Raw genomic sequence first — 14,012 nt, forward strand, 5'->3', positions numbered from 1 at the left:
AATTTATTGTCCAGCATGCTTGTCACGCCCATTGTAAGAAAAACATGCTAAGGGTGACTTTTGAGACTGAGGACTAATGCATAATATTATTAGAACGGTGATGGATCAAACCCAGATCTTTTGACTGGGTGTGAGTGTTTGGTTGGTTCAGATGCTCCGTCCATCACCACCCCCTTTTGTTCTAATATTAAATCTAGACATTTGCACATAACACTTGGAATTGTAGCAAAGTTCCTGAATATTTGTAATTGTAAATCTACCCCCCTTTCACTACTGCCATTCTTTCTACAACAGTCAAAAATCAAATCCTGCTCTAAAAATGTTCAACATTCCGTTGGGTACATTTTATCCTCATTTCTCTTCATTTGCCTTGACCCGCTTCTCTGGCTAGACGGTGACCATGCTGCGTAAAAGAAATGGGATAGGGCTGGATACTGGTGTTGGAGAGAGAGACCTAGCTAACAGTATTGGGAGCGACATGAAGTAGACGGGGATAGGCATGATTTAGAGAGATAAGTGAGTTGGGAAGAGAAGTAAAGTAAATAGAGAAAGCAGAGGTAGCCAGATGGAAAGATAAACTATTATAGAAAGAGTAGGTAGAGAAAATTGTAAGGTTCTTGAATGTGGTAGAGGTAAATAGAGGTAGGGAACAGTAAGTGTGATGAGGGTCAGTGGAGTTCAGTGTTCCAAGGGTACTGGGGTGTGGTGGATGGAGAGATAATGCAGAAAAAGTAGTGAATTAGAGTGGTGACGGTAAGGAGAGGTAGATGGAGAGACTTGAGCGAAAACAAAGATGCAAGGTGGAGTAAAATGAAAAGAGATAGAACAACGGGTCGAGGAAAGAGTAGTGGGTAAGAGGAAAAGGGTGAAGGGTAGAAAGAGAAATCCGGTGCAGAGCAAAAATAAAGTTGAGACATGAAATCGAGAAAGATGAAGTTTATACAGAGGTCGAAAGTTGAGAGGAGCTGATGGTGAGTTAGCGAGATTTATAAAGAGTTAGAGAGAGGCCTAGTTGAGGCGAAGGGAGTGAGTTGAGATGGAGGATGTCCCGAGAGAGACGTGTGTTTGTGTGAGAGAGAGAGAGAGGGTTTGATTATGGAGAAAAGGGTATGGAGGTAGAGAAACGAAGGTAGCCAGAATGGAGTAAGCTATTTAGAGGGGTGAAGGAAAGGGACCAGATCGAAGAAGTGAAATGGAGGTGAAATAGTGAACTAATGGTGTAAATTGAGAGGTTAGGTAGTGAGAAAGGGAGGTGAGATGGTAAGCGATATTGGAGATGGAACTTAGAAAGGGCTAAGGGAGATTGAGGTAGAGAAAGGTCTCAGACAGACGTAAAAAGAAAGATGCAGGAGTCTATCTGTGGAGAGAAGTCGTTGAGGTAAAGATAGAACTGACGTGTGAGAAGTGAAGTAGACGGAGGACAGATACAGATGTTAGATGGAAAAAAGAGCGCGGTACAGAGCCTGGGATGAGGTAGACCGTTGTGGAAGAAAGAGGTTTGAGAGTGAAAGCTATAGATGTAGGCAGGGAGAGTCAGAGGGGCATATGAGAGAGGGTGAAAGAGATGAAGTCGAATGAGGTATAGTGCATATCTAGCGAGAGGGGTGAGGTACAGAGCAGTACGGATGAAGGTACATAGAGAAGTATAGGTGGGGGGCGAGGTTAATACAGGGTTAATTTAAAGAGATCAGGTGAAGTAAGGAGAGTGATATTACACAGCAAGATTATTTTTCAATACAATTGCTACCGACTACATGCCAGTGTGAGGATTAAGGCAGGGCGTCCCCGACGTGCACACTAACAGGCAGATTCATTATTTTTTAATGCAATGCTGTGCCGTGCTGCAAACAAAGTTGCTTTACTGGCCCAAGGGTGGGGGATAGAAGCGCAGAGCTGGGTTTATTTATTATGGCCTGGTGCTGCTCACTACCCCTTAGTGCACAAACAAGCAGGGTTGCGCCACAAACCGCATTTGCACTATGATGCAGAGGTGTACGAGTACTGTCTAGGCATAGGATCTGTACTGGGAGCACACCCTTCCAGTACAAACTCATATGCCTAGACACATTATTCAGCCTTCCATATATTGTATATGTGCAGTGTACATTGCAGAACAAATGTATAGTGTGTAATGTCTTTTCACACGAAGCTCCATGTGGTTAGCTTAGTATCTGGCTTTGCTTTAAAATACTATGGGCACTCGTTCTAATCTGCCCATAGTACAGATATTTAAACCCCCGTTAATGCAAAGTGGTCCAACACAGCACAAAGCGCTTTTTGCACGGAGAAAAAGTCACATATCCAGCACAAAAAACCTTTTCCTCTGGAGAGTAAATACTATTGCAAAAGTTGGTTCTGCTTTACGTCTCTTTGCACAATCTCAAATCCTTCCCCTGACCTTCTGTTATGCGTACTCGGCTATTAGATTAAAAAAGCTCATTTTTATGATCAATGTTATTATGTGCGGGATTTCAACGGTCCTATTTTCTTTACGACGCAGCCCTTTGAAAGGTTTGGGCCCTGGGCAATTACCTACTTTACCCATGCCTTAAACCCTCTCTGGTTCCATCAAACGGGAATTGTTCCACAATCTTACCTTTTAGTAGAATCTAACCCCAAACATGTTCACTCCCGGACAATATTTCCAGCATTTAGCCCCTCTTATGGCTCCCTCTTTGGCCCACTTTCATTATGCTACTCTCTCCCTCCCTATTGTATAAATTGGTAGTAGTTCCTGGGTGAATCCGTATCTTATCCAGTGCCTACACCTAATCTTCTTTCCTGGCCCTGTTTCTCCAATTCTCTTTGGAAACTTTACAATGCAGGCAAGGCTATAGTCTGGTCTTTCTCCTTCAGTATTACTCTTGATACCAAGGTTGTCCCTCCCCAACACACCCTCGCTGTCCAGAGATTGCATAAAACTACACTGGGATTCCATAAGACTTCTCCATCCAGAGTTGTGCCAGAGTTGTCTCCATAACCCTCCTCCTTCTACAGGGATATTTTACATCATGGACAAGATTCCCACCCCTACAATTACCACTACACACATTCCCACACACAGACACACAATTTAACCCACACACCCTTCTCATGTTTCTTCTCCTTACCTGTTTATCAGGATACAGTATCCTGGGCCGAGGGCTCCCCTGACTCCCCCACCCACCATTGATTGTATTTTGTATCTAAGTTGCACTATTATGAACCCAAGACTAACTCCTAAAGTGGATATTTTGGCTGTGTTTCTAATTAGTTACTTTTTGTCAGTTGCTTATTTTAATGTAAGTAGCTCAATTTAGCATGTTTAAAACCTACAGCAAAAGCCTGCATGTTTTAATAGCGTGACTTGTTTTTAGGTTTGGAATTCATCCTGTCGCGGGTCGCATGCCTGGCCAGCTGAATGTTCTTTTGGCGGAGGCTGGTGTGCCCTATGACATCGTGCTAGAAATGGATGAGATTAACGAAGATTTCCCAGGTGAGCGAATGAGAAATACATTTATTTTTGTCATAAGCTGGAAATTCTTTTAAGTTACTTTGGATCGTTTGTGCTTCTTTCTCAACTGTTATTCAGAATCCATTATACACAGTTTAGGGATGGAAACTAGAGTGCATGATTCGTTAAAATGTAGAAGAATATGAGAAACAAATCTTAACCGTTTTCTCGCCAAGCCCTTTTTTATATACTTTTGTGCATATTCACATTTGAATCTTCATAAAGTCAATCCTCTTAATGTGTTTTCTCTAGTAGAAAGCACAATTGAATGATTTACCATTCATACAAGCGTGCATAGAGACATACAAGCCTGAATTGATTGTATTTGTTGGGTTTTTTCCACTGAGAAATTTGACCAAAGTAGCCTAGATGCTTACCCACTATTCGAGAGACCTGGTCTCCAAATCCTGTTTCTGCACTTGACATAAAAATTGCGACTCTTTACAAATTCAGTAAACTTCTTTTGTGTGTGTGTGTGTGTGTAGCACCTACAAACATGTGTGATTGATTTACCTCTGGGATGTGCTAGGGCATAACATTTTAGCACCAGTCACTCAAGAATATCATTCATTATGAAAATGATAACTTAAGGTCTATATCGGGCACACTGTATTGAAGACAGTAGAAAAAGTGACTCTAAACTCTTTGATCTGAGGTAGCTAAAGGCACTGGCTTTAATCCAATTGTGAACCATTTGGTAAGTATGTATGTGTATATAGATATATAGATATTTATATATAGATATATAGATGTTTGATGTTCACATGTTTCAGATTTATGTGGATCGGCTAAAAATACTCCGATGGTTCTAAGTAACATTAGCAAAAGTTGACCTGATTAATTCTCTTATGCACTGGTGTGTTTGTAAACAGAATCAATCTGAGTAAATCTAGTACCAAGGTTCCAAGTGGACTGCATTCACATATATTGAAAGCAAGTTTAGCTTGGTAGGCGGCAATTTTAACTCCTTCTAAAATGTAATCTTGGCTATTAAATTGTTCCTGGGTGAGAGGAGGATATTAGTGTCTCACTGTATTTAGAAAGAGCTCCCATAATAATTCCAGAGACTGGCGAATTTTGTGAATGCAAGGCCACGGGCAAAAATATTCACCACAATCGTACTTGACAAATTGAACTGCTGGATTCCAAAATGGGATGGCCATGTTTCACAGTGTGGTATCCGTTGCATTCCTTGGTGCTAAGTCTTTGTGGACTATAGCAATATGTTCAATATCATCGACCAGGTACCATTGTGAACACAGATGTTGATGTTTCCTTAGACAAACTCAACCAGTCCCTCCTCCCCTCCTTTCTTAAACATCTTGAATCATCTTCAGCCTAGTTGGGCCTTCGGTTCAAAGGGTGGAAGAACTCAGTAGCCATCGCATCCCAATAGAGTCTAGCGTACACCAAGAATACCTTCTACCTCCCAGCACTTCAGTATATTCTTGAGTGATTTAGCGGCACAACTCCTCACTTCAAACGCTTTTTTCACCAAAGCTAGGTCCGGCTAAGGTAAGACTTCTATAATTCAGCTAATCTAATCAATCAATCAATCAAAGACATTTGTAGAGTGCACTACTTACCCGGAGGGTCTCAAGGCGCTGGGGGGGGGGGGGGGGGTGCTGCTACTGCTCGAACAGCCAGGTCTTGAGCTTCTTCCTGAAGGAGAGGTGGTCTTGGGTCAGGCGCAGGTCGGTCGGGAGGGAGTTCCAGGTCTTGGCGGCCAGGTAGGAGAAGGACCTTCCTCCTGTTGTCGCTCTTCGGATGCGGGGGACGGCGGCGAGGGCGTGGTTGGTCGATCGGAGGTGGCGTTTGGGGGCGTAGAAGTTGAGGCGGTTGTTGAGGTAGCTCGGGCCTTGGTCGTGTAGGGCTTTGTGTGCGTGGGTGAGGAGACGAAAGGTGATTCTCTTGTTGACGGGGAGCCAGTGCAGGTCTCTTAGATGTCCTGAGATGTGGCTGCGTCGGGGGATGTCGAGGATCAGTCTGGCTGAGGCGTTCTGGATCTGCTGGAGTCTCTTCTGGAGCTTGGCGGTGGTTCCGGCGTAGAGGGCGTTGCCGTAGTCCAGTCGGCTGGTGACGAGGGCCTGGGTGACCGTCTTCCTGGTCTCGGTGGGGATCCACCGGAAGATCTTCCGTAGCATGCGCAGGATGTTAAAGCAGGATGCGGAGACGGCGTTGACTTGTCTGGTCATGGAGAGGGAGGAGTCCAGGATGAAGCCCAGGTTGCGTGCGTGGTCTGTCGGTTTAGGTGCGGTGCCCAGGGCGGGGGGCCACCAGGAGTCGTCCCAGGCGGAGGGCGAGGAGCCCAGGATGAGGACTTCCGTCTTGTCTGAGTTCAGTTTCAGGCGGCTGGTCGTCATCCACTCGGCTACTTCTTTCATCCCTTCGTGCAGGTTGGCTCTGGCGGCGGCGGGGTCGTTGGTCAGGGAGAGGATCAGCTGGGTGTCGTCGGCGTAGGAGATGATGTTGAGGTTGTGTTGGCGTGCGATGGCCGCGAGGGGGCTCATGTAGACGTTGAAGAGGGTGGGGCTCAGCGAGGATCCTTGAGGGACGCCGCAGATGACTTCGGTGGCCTCTGACTTGTACGGTGGTAGACGGACTCTCTGTGTTCTTCCGTCGAGGAAGGAGATGATCCATTCCAGTGCCTTCTCCTGGATTCCGACGTTGCTGAGGCGCTGCACTAGGGTGCGGTGGCAGACGGTGTCGAATGCCGCGGAGAGGTCTAGGAGGATGAGGGCCGCTGTTTCTCCGTTGTCCATCAGGGTTCGGATGTCATCGGTGGCGGCGATGAGGGCGGTCTCGGTGCTGTGGTTGGCACGGAAGCCAGACTGTGAGGGGTCGAGGGATCCATTCGTCTCGAGGAAGGCGGCCAGCTGTTTGTTGACTGTCTTCTCGATGACTTTGGCTGGAAACGGGAGGAGCGAGATGGGGCGGTAATTCTTGAGTTCGGTGGGGTCCGCTGTAGGTTTCTTGAGTAGGGCGCTGAGTTCGGCGTGCTTCCAGCTCTCCGGGAAGGTGGCGGTGTCGAAGGATGTGTTGATGATGTCCCGCAGGTGGGGTGCGATGACAGCGTCGGCCTTGTTGAAGACGTGGTGAGGGCAGGGGTCGGATGGGGATCCGGAGTGGATGGAGTTCATCATGCGCACGGTGTCATCGGTGCAGATCGGAGTCCAGGCGCGGAGGGTGGTGGTGGGGGGCGGTGGTTCGGTCGTGGCGTGCGTCGGTTGAATGCTGAAGCTGTTGTGTATGTCCGCGATCTTGTTGTGGAAGTAGGAGGCAAGGGAGTTGCAGAGGTCTTGCGACGGGGTGATGTCGTTGTTTCCGGCGTTGGGGCTGGAGAGCTCTTTCACGATGTTGAAGAGTTCCTTGCAGTTGTGTGCGTTGATGTCCAGCCGGTCCTTGAATGCAGTTTTCTTGGTGGCGCGGATCAGTTGGTGGTGCTTCCGGGTGGCAAGCTTGAGGGTGGTCATGTTGTCCGGTGTTGGTCCCCTTCTCCAGGCTTTCTCGAGGGCTCTGCAGTTCTTCTTGGAGCTCTTGAGTTCGTCGGTGAACCATGGGGCTTTCTTGCTGCCGGGTCTGCTGGGCGGGGTCCTCAGTGGGGCGAGTTCGTCCGCGCAGTTGGTGAGCCACTTCGTGAGGTTGTCGGCGGCCTGGCTGGGGTTCGCTGAGCTGGTGGGAGGGTGCTGGCTCAGGGAAGCGGCGAGCTGGTCGGCTGTGATCTTGTTCCAGCTTCTTCGCGCAACCTGTTGCTGGTGGTGGTGGATCGTCGTTCTTTTGAAGGTGAAGTTGACGCAGCTGTGGTCCGTCCAGTGGAGTCCGGTGGCGTGGTTGAAGGTGATGTCTTTGCTGGATGAGAAGACGGCGTCGAGTGTGTGTCCGGCGAGGTGGGTGGGGGTGGACACCAGCTGCTTGAGACCGAGGTTGTCCAGCAGGGTGATGGTGTTGCGGTCGTTGTTGTTCTCCAGGTGGAAGTTGATGTGCGGTCGTTGTTGTTCTCCAGGTGGAAGTTGATGTCCCCCAGGAGGATGTAGTCAGCGGAGGGGAGGGCATGCGGGCTGATGAAGTCGGCGATGTCCTCGCTGAATTGTGTGCGTGGTCCCGGGGGTCGGTAGATGAGGGTGCCTCTGAGGGTGGTCTTGGGGTCCGTGTGGATCTGGAAGTGCAGGTGTTCGGCGGTTGTCAGGGTGTCGTCGGTGTCGGTCTTGATGCGGATGGTGTCCCTGTAGATGATGGCGATGCCTCCTCCTGTGTTGTTGATGCGGTCCCTTCGGATGATTTTGTAGCCCTCTGGGATGGCGATGGCTATGTCGGGCGCTGAGGAGTCGTTCATCCAGGTTTCCGTGAGGAAGGCGACGTCAGGGGCTATGGTGTCGAGGTTCCAGAGTTCGATGGCCTGTCTGTGGACGGAGCGGGTGTTGAGGGGGATGCACTTCAGGTGGTTGCTGCTGGTGTTAGGCTTGGCGGGTGTTGGTGCGGGGTTGGTCCGGATGCAGGTGAACTTGCAGGCGTGGCAGCTGAAGGGTCCGTGGGTTCGTCTCGGGGTGGCTCGGTAGTAGCCCGGGATTCGGTCGGTGTTGAGTGCGTTGAGTTCGGTGGCGTTGTAGGTCCGTTGGGTCGGCTTCCGTCGGTGGGGGCCAGGGATCCTGGCACTGGGCGCGGTCCAGGCGCGGACGGGCGCAGACGGGCTTACCTTTGGCGCACCTTCGGCGCTCAATCGGTGCTCCCGCTGCGCGCGTCCGCTGCGCGGTCGCTCGGGGGGTGACATAAATCTGTAGCCGGGAGGGCGGGTCAGCTGGGAGGCGGGAGCGGGGCGGCCAATGGGATGGAGGTGGGCGGGGCCGCAGGGAGGCAGCGGCGGGAATCGGCGATCGGCGATCACGGGCGGCTCAGCGGCGGCTGGGTCGCTCTGGCGGTAGGCAGGCAGACAGGAAGGCGAGTGGCAGCAGGGGGGGTGACCAGGCCTCGTGGAAGGCACTGTGGTCACTAATGAACATTGATTAGGCACGAGTAGGGTTCCAGCTATCACTGGATGCTCTTGTTGCATGTGCCTTGAAGAATGGCCAAAAGGCTAATTAAAATGTGGTCTTTGGGTTAATCCGATACAGTGGAACCTGGTATATGGATGGAAGATTCAAAAGTTTGTTCCTTTATGTGAAGTTGTTAGAAAGTTCCAGTTCTCTGTAGCCTGATGTCCCATCTAACGAGACTGGACATAAAGCTACAGGGGTTTGTTGCCCACACCCGCTAACTTCTTTATTTCCCCGATCCTGGGGGACTCTTCTGATCCCGGATTTCCCCTGAGGGGTCTTCTGTGATAGGACAATGGAGTGGAGCCAGAAGAAAGGGCTGATGATCCCTTCCCTGCACTGTAGCAAGGCAGTTACTGCACAGGGCCCTTATTAATAATTTTTTCCTCCGAAGACTTTGCCAGGCTCCGCCCATGCACAGTTCGCATGCTTTAAAGAAAATATGTCCTTAGATGCAGGTTGTTGTCCTTTGCAACTTTTCACAGTCCTGGTATGCAGCAGGCTTGTGTTTATGCCAGTTTTTTTTTATTGTCCATCTGATTTCATTTTGCAATGTCAACACAATTGATCTTGAAAGTAGATTCGCTTTAGTTCAGGCATCACTTGTCTACCTCTCAAAAGCTCTCTATACAGCTGCAGGTAGTGATGTGCTAGGGTACTTTAAACGATTGATCTTTCTAACATAAATGCACAGTACCACCGCTAAAATCCTGTAAAAAGTGCTAACAAGGAATACATGTGACCTGTTTGAGCCACCGACAGGGAACCTTGCTGCTCTCCCATTGCCAATGGAGTTGGCCAGAAAAAGGAGAAAGGAGTAGGTTTTACCTAGTTGGACAGTAAACTACACTATAGAAAATAGGAATATGCATAGAGATTCTCTCCCCCGCCCTCCCAATAAACAGATTTCATGGAAGAGTGTACACTTTTTAAGGGGGAAGTAGCAAGATAAGTAAAAGCGATGCAAGTTCAGATTTTGACATGGAAATGGAGCTGAACAGTTAAATAAGTGCAGAAACGAACCCTAGTAGAAAATTATTTTGATATCTTTGCATTTAATGTTTTGCTTTTTTTTTGTTTAGGAACTGATTTGGTCCTGGTAATTGGTGCAAATGATACCGTTAATTCAGCAGCTCAAGAAGATCCCAACTCAATCATTGCTGGAATGCCAGTCTTGGAGGTCTGGAAATCTAAACAGGTGAGATTTATGATCTGTTAATGCCACTTTGGATTTATCTTCAACTGTTTTATTGATTAAACCAGTAATACATGACATAATTCAGTATTGTCCACTGGCAAATACCTTTTATCCCCCGGCTGCCTTTCATTTGTTTGATTCCTATTCCCACTGTGCACCCAAAAGGGAAGGAGTTGTAGGGACCTTGGAGTAGCAAAATGAGAGGAGAAAAGGTAGTCTGGAGAACACAGTTATGGTGGTCTTTCCTCCTGATGGCCTCATGAACCCCTCACAAATCTGCCTCTGCAAGACTCACCTCCTGGCATCTTGCAATGGTAACCTTCAACTACACTACTCCGGGCTCAATTGTCAGGCACATCTTCCTACTTCCACCTTTAAAGTGCTTTGGTATATGTGCACCCCTGGCGCTTTCCTTTTATTTATTTTTAACATCCAGTGACCCATTTTAGGAACCACATTGTGGATATTACGTCCTGCCTGACCGGAGGGCCATATATCTCTGCCAAAGGGCACTTTTATGTATCAAAAGTATTACTATATTGTCTTATGGCACTGAGGTTTGCCTCTCTTTCAAAGCCCCCTCGTATAAAGATATTTTATCCTTGGCTGTCATTAAAACCCTCTTTGGAGAAGATCTTACCTTACTCATTCTGGGCCTCCCTTACTAGAGGCATCTTCACAGAAATCTGAGGGTAAGTCGTATCCTTCCAGTCTTGAAGAAACACACAATAGGCCCTGAAGACTTAGACAATTACAGGCTTGTCATTCATCTAAAAGTCATCACTAGGTCATTTGAAAAGCAATTTCTGATGGATACTACTAACAGCAGGTTCCTCATATATAAAATTCCCAACGTGCCAGACTCCATCTGGAACTTTTCATAGTCATATTTCATATATGCCAACAGGTAGTGCCTTCAGACTACTACTCTCTCTCTATCTCATATATAGGCACCATCCTATCAGAATCACATCATTTCTTTCTTTTCTGTGCTCTTCGATGCTTACAGTCGTCCAACAAGGCCCCCCCTGGCCTAACCCATAATCAGTGTCAGGAGGGGTCTACATCAGTGAAGGTTTCTCATCTACGCCACCTGCCCCTGTGGAGGGTGGCATGCCCGTTGTCAGTGAGGTCGTGGATCATGGCTCCCCACGACAAAAGGAATCTGGCAGTTTGATCTTGTGCCTAGTCCATTTCATGTATGCATCTTTAGCGCCCTACTTGGATCCCGTAGCTATCTAATCAGTCAGATGGCTATACACCGTTTGACCAGAGTCAGTCCGAGAACTGCGAAATGTCTCCTCAGTTTCCTGTTTATTTTTCCCTAGGGATTAAACCAAATAGGCAGTGTTTCAGTTCTCTAAATAGTTGCCATCCTGTGGCATTATGCAGATGACCCAAACCTCATCCCAATAACTTATTATCCAAGAGCAGTTCCTCACACTGTGAAGGAAGTCTGCTGATAATTGTCTGCTGCATGGGCGTCCTGTGCTTCTTGTGGGATACATTGAGTGCAGGTGTTTGGCAAGAAATTTTTAATGTGGACTATGTTGAATTGAGCAAGTTCAAATTGTGCATTGGCAGAGACCTTGCGGACCCGTCCATATATTCTATGCCATTCTTTAGTCGTAATGGGGAATTCACTCAGCCTTTGCCACGTGTCCTCCACGTTGAGGGGGGACCCTGGGTTGATCGGCTAGTAGGGTGCGGATGATGTGGGTAATAAGTTTCCACCTGCCAGGGTCAGGAGGCTCACCATGGTGATGTCAGAGGTGTCCGGAAATCTAGGTCATATCACCCTAACAGTGGTACACAAAGCAAAAGAAACAGGTGGTAGTGTTCCCACAAGGGAAACGTCCGCACACACTCACCAAACACTTGTAATATCTCCACAATTCAGTACACAACCAACAGTATGTATATTGTCGAACCAGTAAATCAAATAGGGTGCCAGAAGATCTCAAAGCACCTACCACCTTAAGGTGCCGTTAGTGTACACAAAGTGATACACACAAAATTAGACAAAGTTTTGAGAAATAGTTATCAGCACTCCTATAACCAAGTAATCATAACATTTAGAGCATAAATTTGAGGCTCTGTAAATCTCACAAATTATATCAGACTCTATTCAATCTAGAGTTATTCCAAGATATCAACACAAATCTTTTAGAGCAGGTATTTCCAGCAACAGGTAGAAATAGTGATTTCTACCTGTTGCTGGAAATACCTGCTCTATGAAATTTGACATAATAAAGATTGAAGAAAAACAAATAAGTGGACTATATATCTTTGAACCCCATGTTTTGAAAAAGATTTGTGTTGATATCTTGGAATAACTCTAGATTGAATAGAGTCTGATATAATTTGTGAGATTTACAGAGCCTCAAATTTATGCTCTAAATGTTATGATTACTTGGTTATAGGAGTGCTGATAACTATTTCTCAAAACTTTGTCTCACCCTAACAGTGGCCTCTATTTTTGCGTATTGGAGAAACTGACCTCCTCCCAGCCTGAATGTTTACATAGCCTCTTGTAGGGTAATGAATAAGCCTGATGGATACAGGTCATCCAATGTGGTAGAGCCCCCCTCCCTCCAACCGGCTATAGACTTGCTTCAGACTATTTGCGCGAAGGGCCGGATCTGCCACACCTCCATTTCCAATTCATATGAAGCCCTACAAAGAACATCTACTCCCAGAATCTGCACACCAGTCTTCGTACATGTGGCAAGATCTCAGGTGTCTTAACGCAAAGTAGAAGAGTCCCCAGGTTACAGTCTCCAGTAGTATTAGCTAATAGTGATTTTTCCCTATTAGGTTCTTTACTCCAAACTTTAAACATTTCCACTGATAGAAAAAATATTTTTTCAACATAATGTGCTAGAGAACAATCTGCTTTAAAACCTTTAGGCTTCAATACATGCTGCAACTGCAGGAAGTAGATGTAGGTCACAGATCCACACAATGTCTGCCTGTAGGGCAAGGGTTAGGACACAACTGGAAGTTATGAGGTAAATATGCCCTGGTGCAAAACCTATCAGGAGGAGGGAGCCAAAGCTTTGTGTCACTGAGCAGAAAATAGCAAATACGTCCTGCTCCAAACAGCGGGCCCGCTCTGGCTCCTAGTCGTGAGTCTGTTTGTTCCAGGTCCCTCTTATGGTCTAGTCTCCATCTTCTGAAAACTCAGATGAAGTCTTGGAACAAGTTGCAAGCCCAAGTGGAACTCATCCTCGTCTCACTGCTCCCACTTAAAGCAGAAGTTGCGCATTTGGCACATCCTTCTCCACAGCCATTGTCCAACTCTGGTTTGCCCAAGTGCTCCAGGCCGAAGTCCAACAATACAAACAAATGGAGACCTTTAGGGGTGCCATGCTGCAACTTCTAAAGGCAATGTGTGTTCCCTTTGGTGTGCCTTTAGGCCCCATTGAGTTGCAGGGGCCTTGAGTTTGGCTCACTCAGCAGGTCTGACCACAGCATGACTGACCCTATTGGACCTTCACACGGTACCCCACTGGTGCTAATCCATGCTTCCACTCTTCGGCTTCCACTCTTCTGCTCGGAGCCTCTTTGGTTCCGACTGCCACATCAACTGCCTAGACTTGATGCAGAGACTGCAACCGATCAGATTCCGACACCCGTTTCTGATCCAGGGTTATCTGCTGTCACCAGGCCTTTGTCTCTATGAAGTTACCAAGTCATAGTTTCCATCTCCTAAATGATTCCCCAGCCTATTCCTCAATGTCAATATTATCATAGGCTGTAAGCCTTTTTCATATTGGATTTGAATGTGGTTCAAGGAATCCAAAATGTTCCACACAACAAAGATGGCAATGGAAAAGCAGACAATTTGCTCCTCCCTCATTACATTGATACTGGCCTATATTTAGAGCTACATAATTGTCAATGCCTTACATTTGTTCCTTGAGTCAGTTGGACTCCTCAAAGTGGCTCCCCACTGAGCAGGAGAAATGTTGGACCTACAGTTACCATAATTTACTGACAGACATATTGCAGCCTAAGCCTGGTACTTCAGAGACCTTGCTGCCTTTTAATGAGACTCTGATGGAAACATTGATGGCGGCTTGATTTAAACCATGCAGAACCTTCCCAGTAAGTCACCTAATGGTTAGTTTTAGGCTCCTCGCAGAAGATCTAGCCTTTTTGACGCAGCACTGTGACTCTTAAGAGCATGGTGATTGAGGCTTCCATCAGCAAGGTTAATCCCAATGTATTCTCTACTGTACTCACTGATAGAGTTCAAGCTTATTGATGTGTTCTGCAAAGAGTCTCT

At 47.2% G+C, this 14,012-nt stretch overlaps 1 protein-coding gene across 1 annotated transcript in view; it reads left to right on the plus strand.

Moving 5' to 3' along the window:
- NNT (nicotinamide nucleotide transhydrogenase) overlaps positions 1-14,012 on the plus strand; it is a 480,843-nt gene that overhangs the window by 444,937 nt on the left and 21,894 nt on the right. Inside the window, exons 20-21 of the mRNA XM_078675042.1 lie at positions 3,357-3,475; positions 9,606-9,721. Coding sequence (XP_078531168.1) covers positions 3,357-3,475; positions 9,606-9,721 — 235 coding nt within the window. The remainder of the gene's footprint in view (positions 1-3,356; positions 3,476-9,605; positions 9,722-14,012) is intronic.

This window comes from Lissotriton helveticus, chromosome 2_1 (assembly GCF_964261635.1).
Source record: "Lissotriton helveticus chromosome 2_1, aLisHel1.1, whole genome shotgun sequence".
NCBI classification, from domain to species: Eukaryota; Metazoa; Chordata; class Amphibia; order Caudata; family Salamandridae; genus Lissotriton; species Lissotriton helveticus.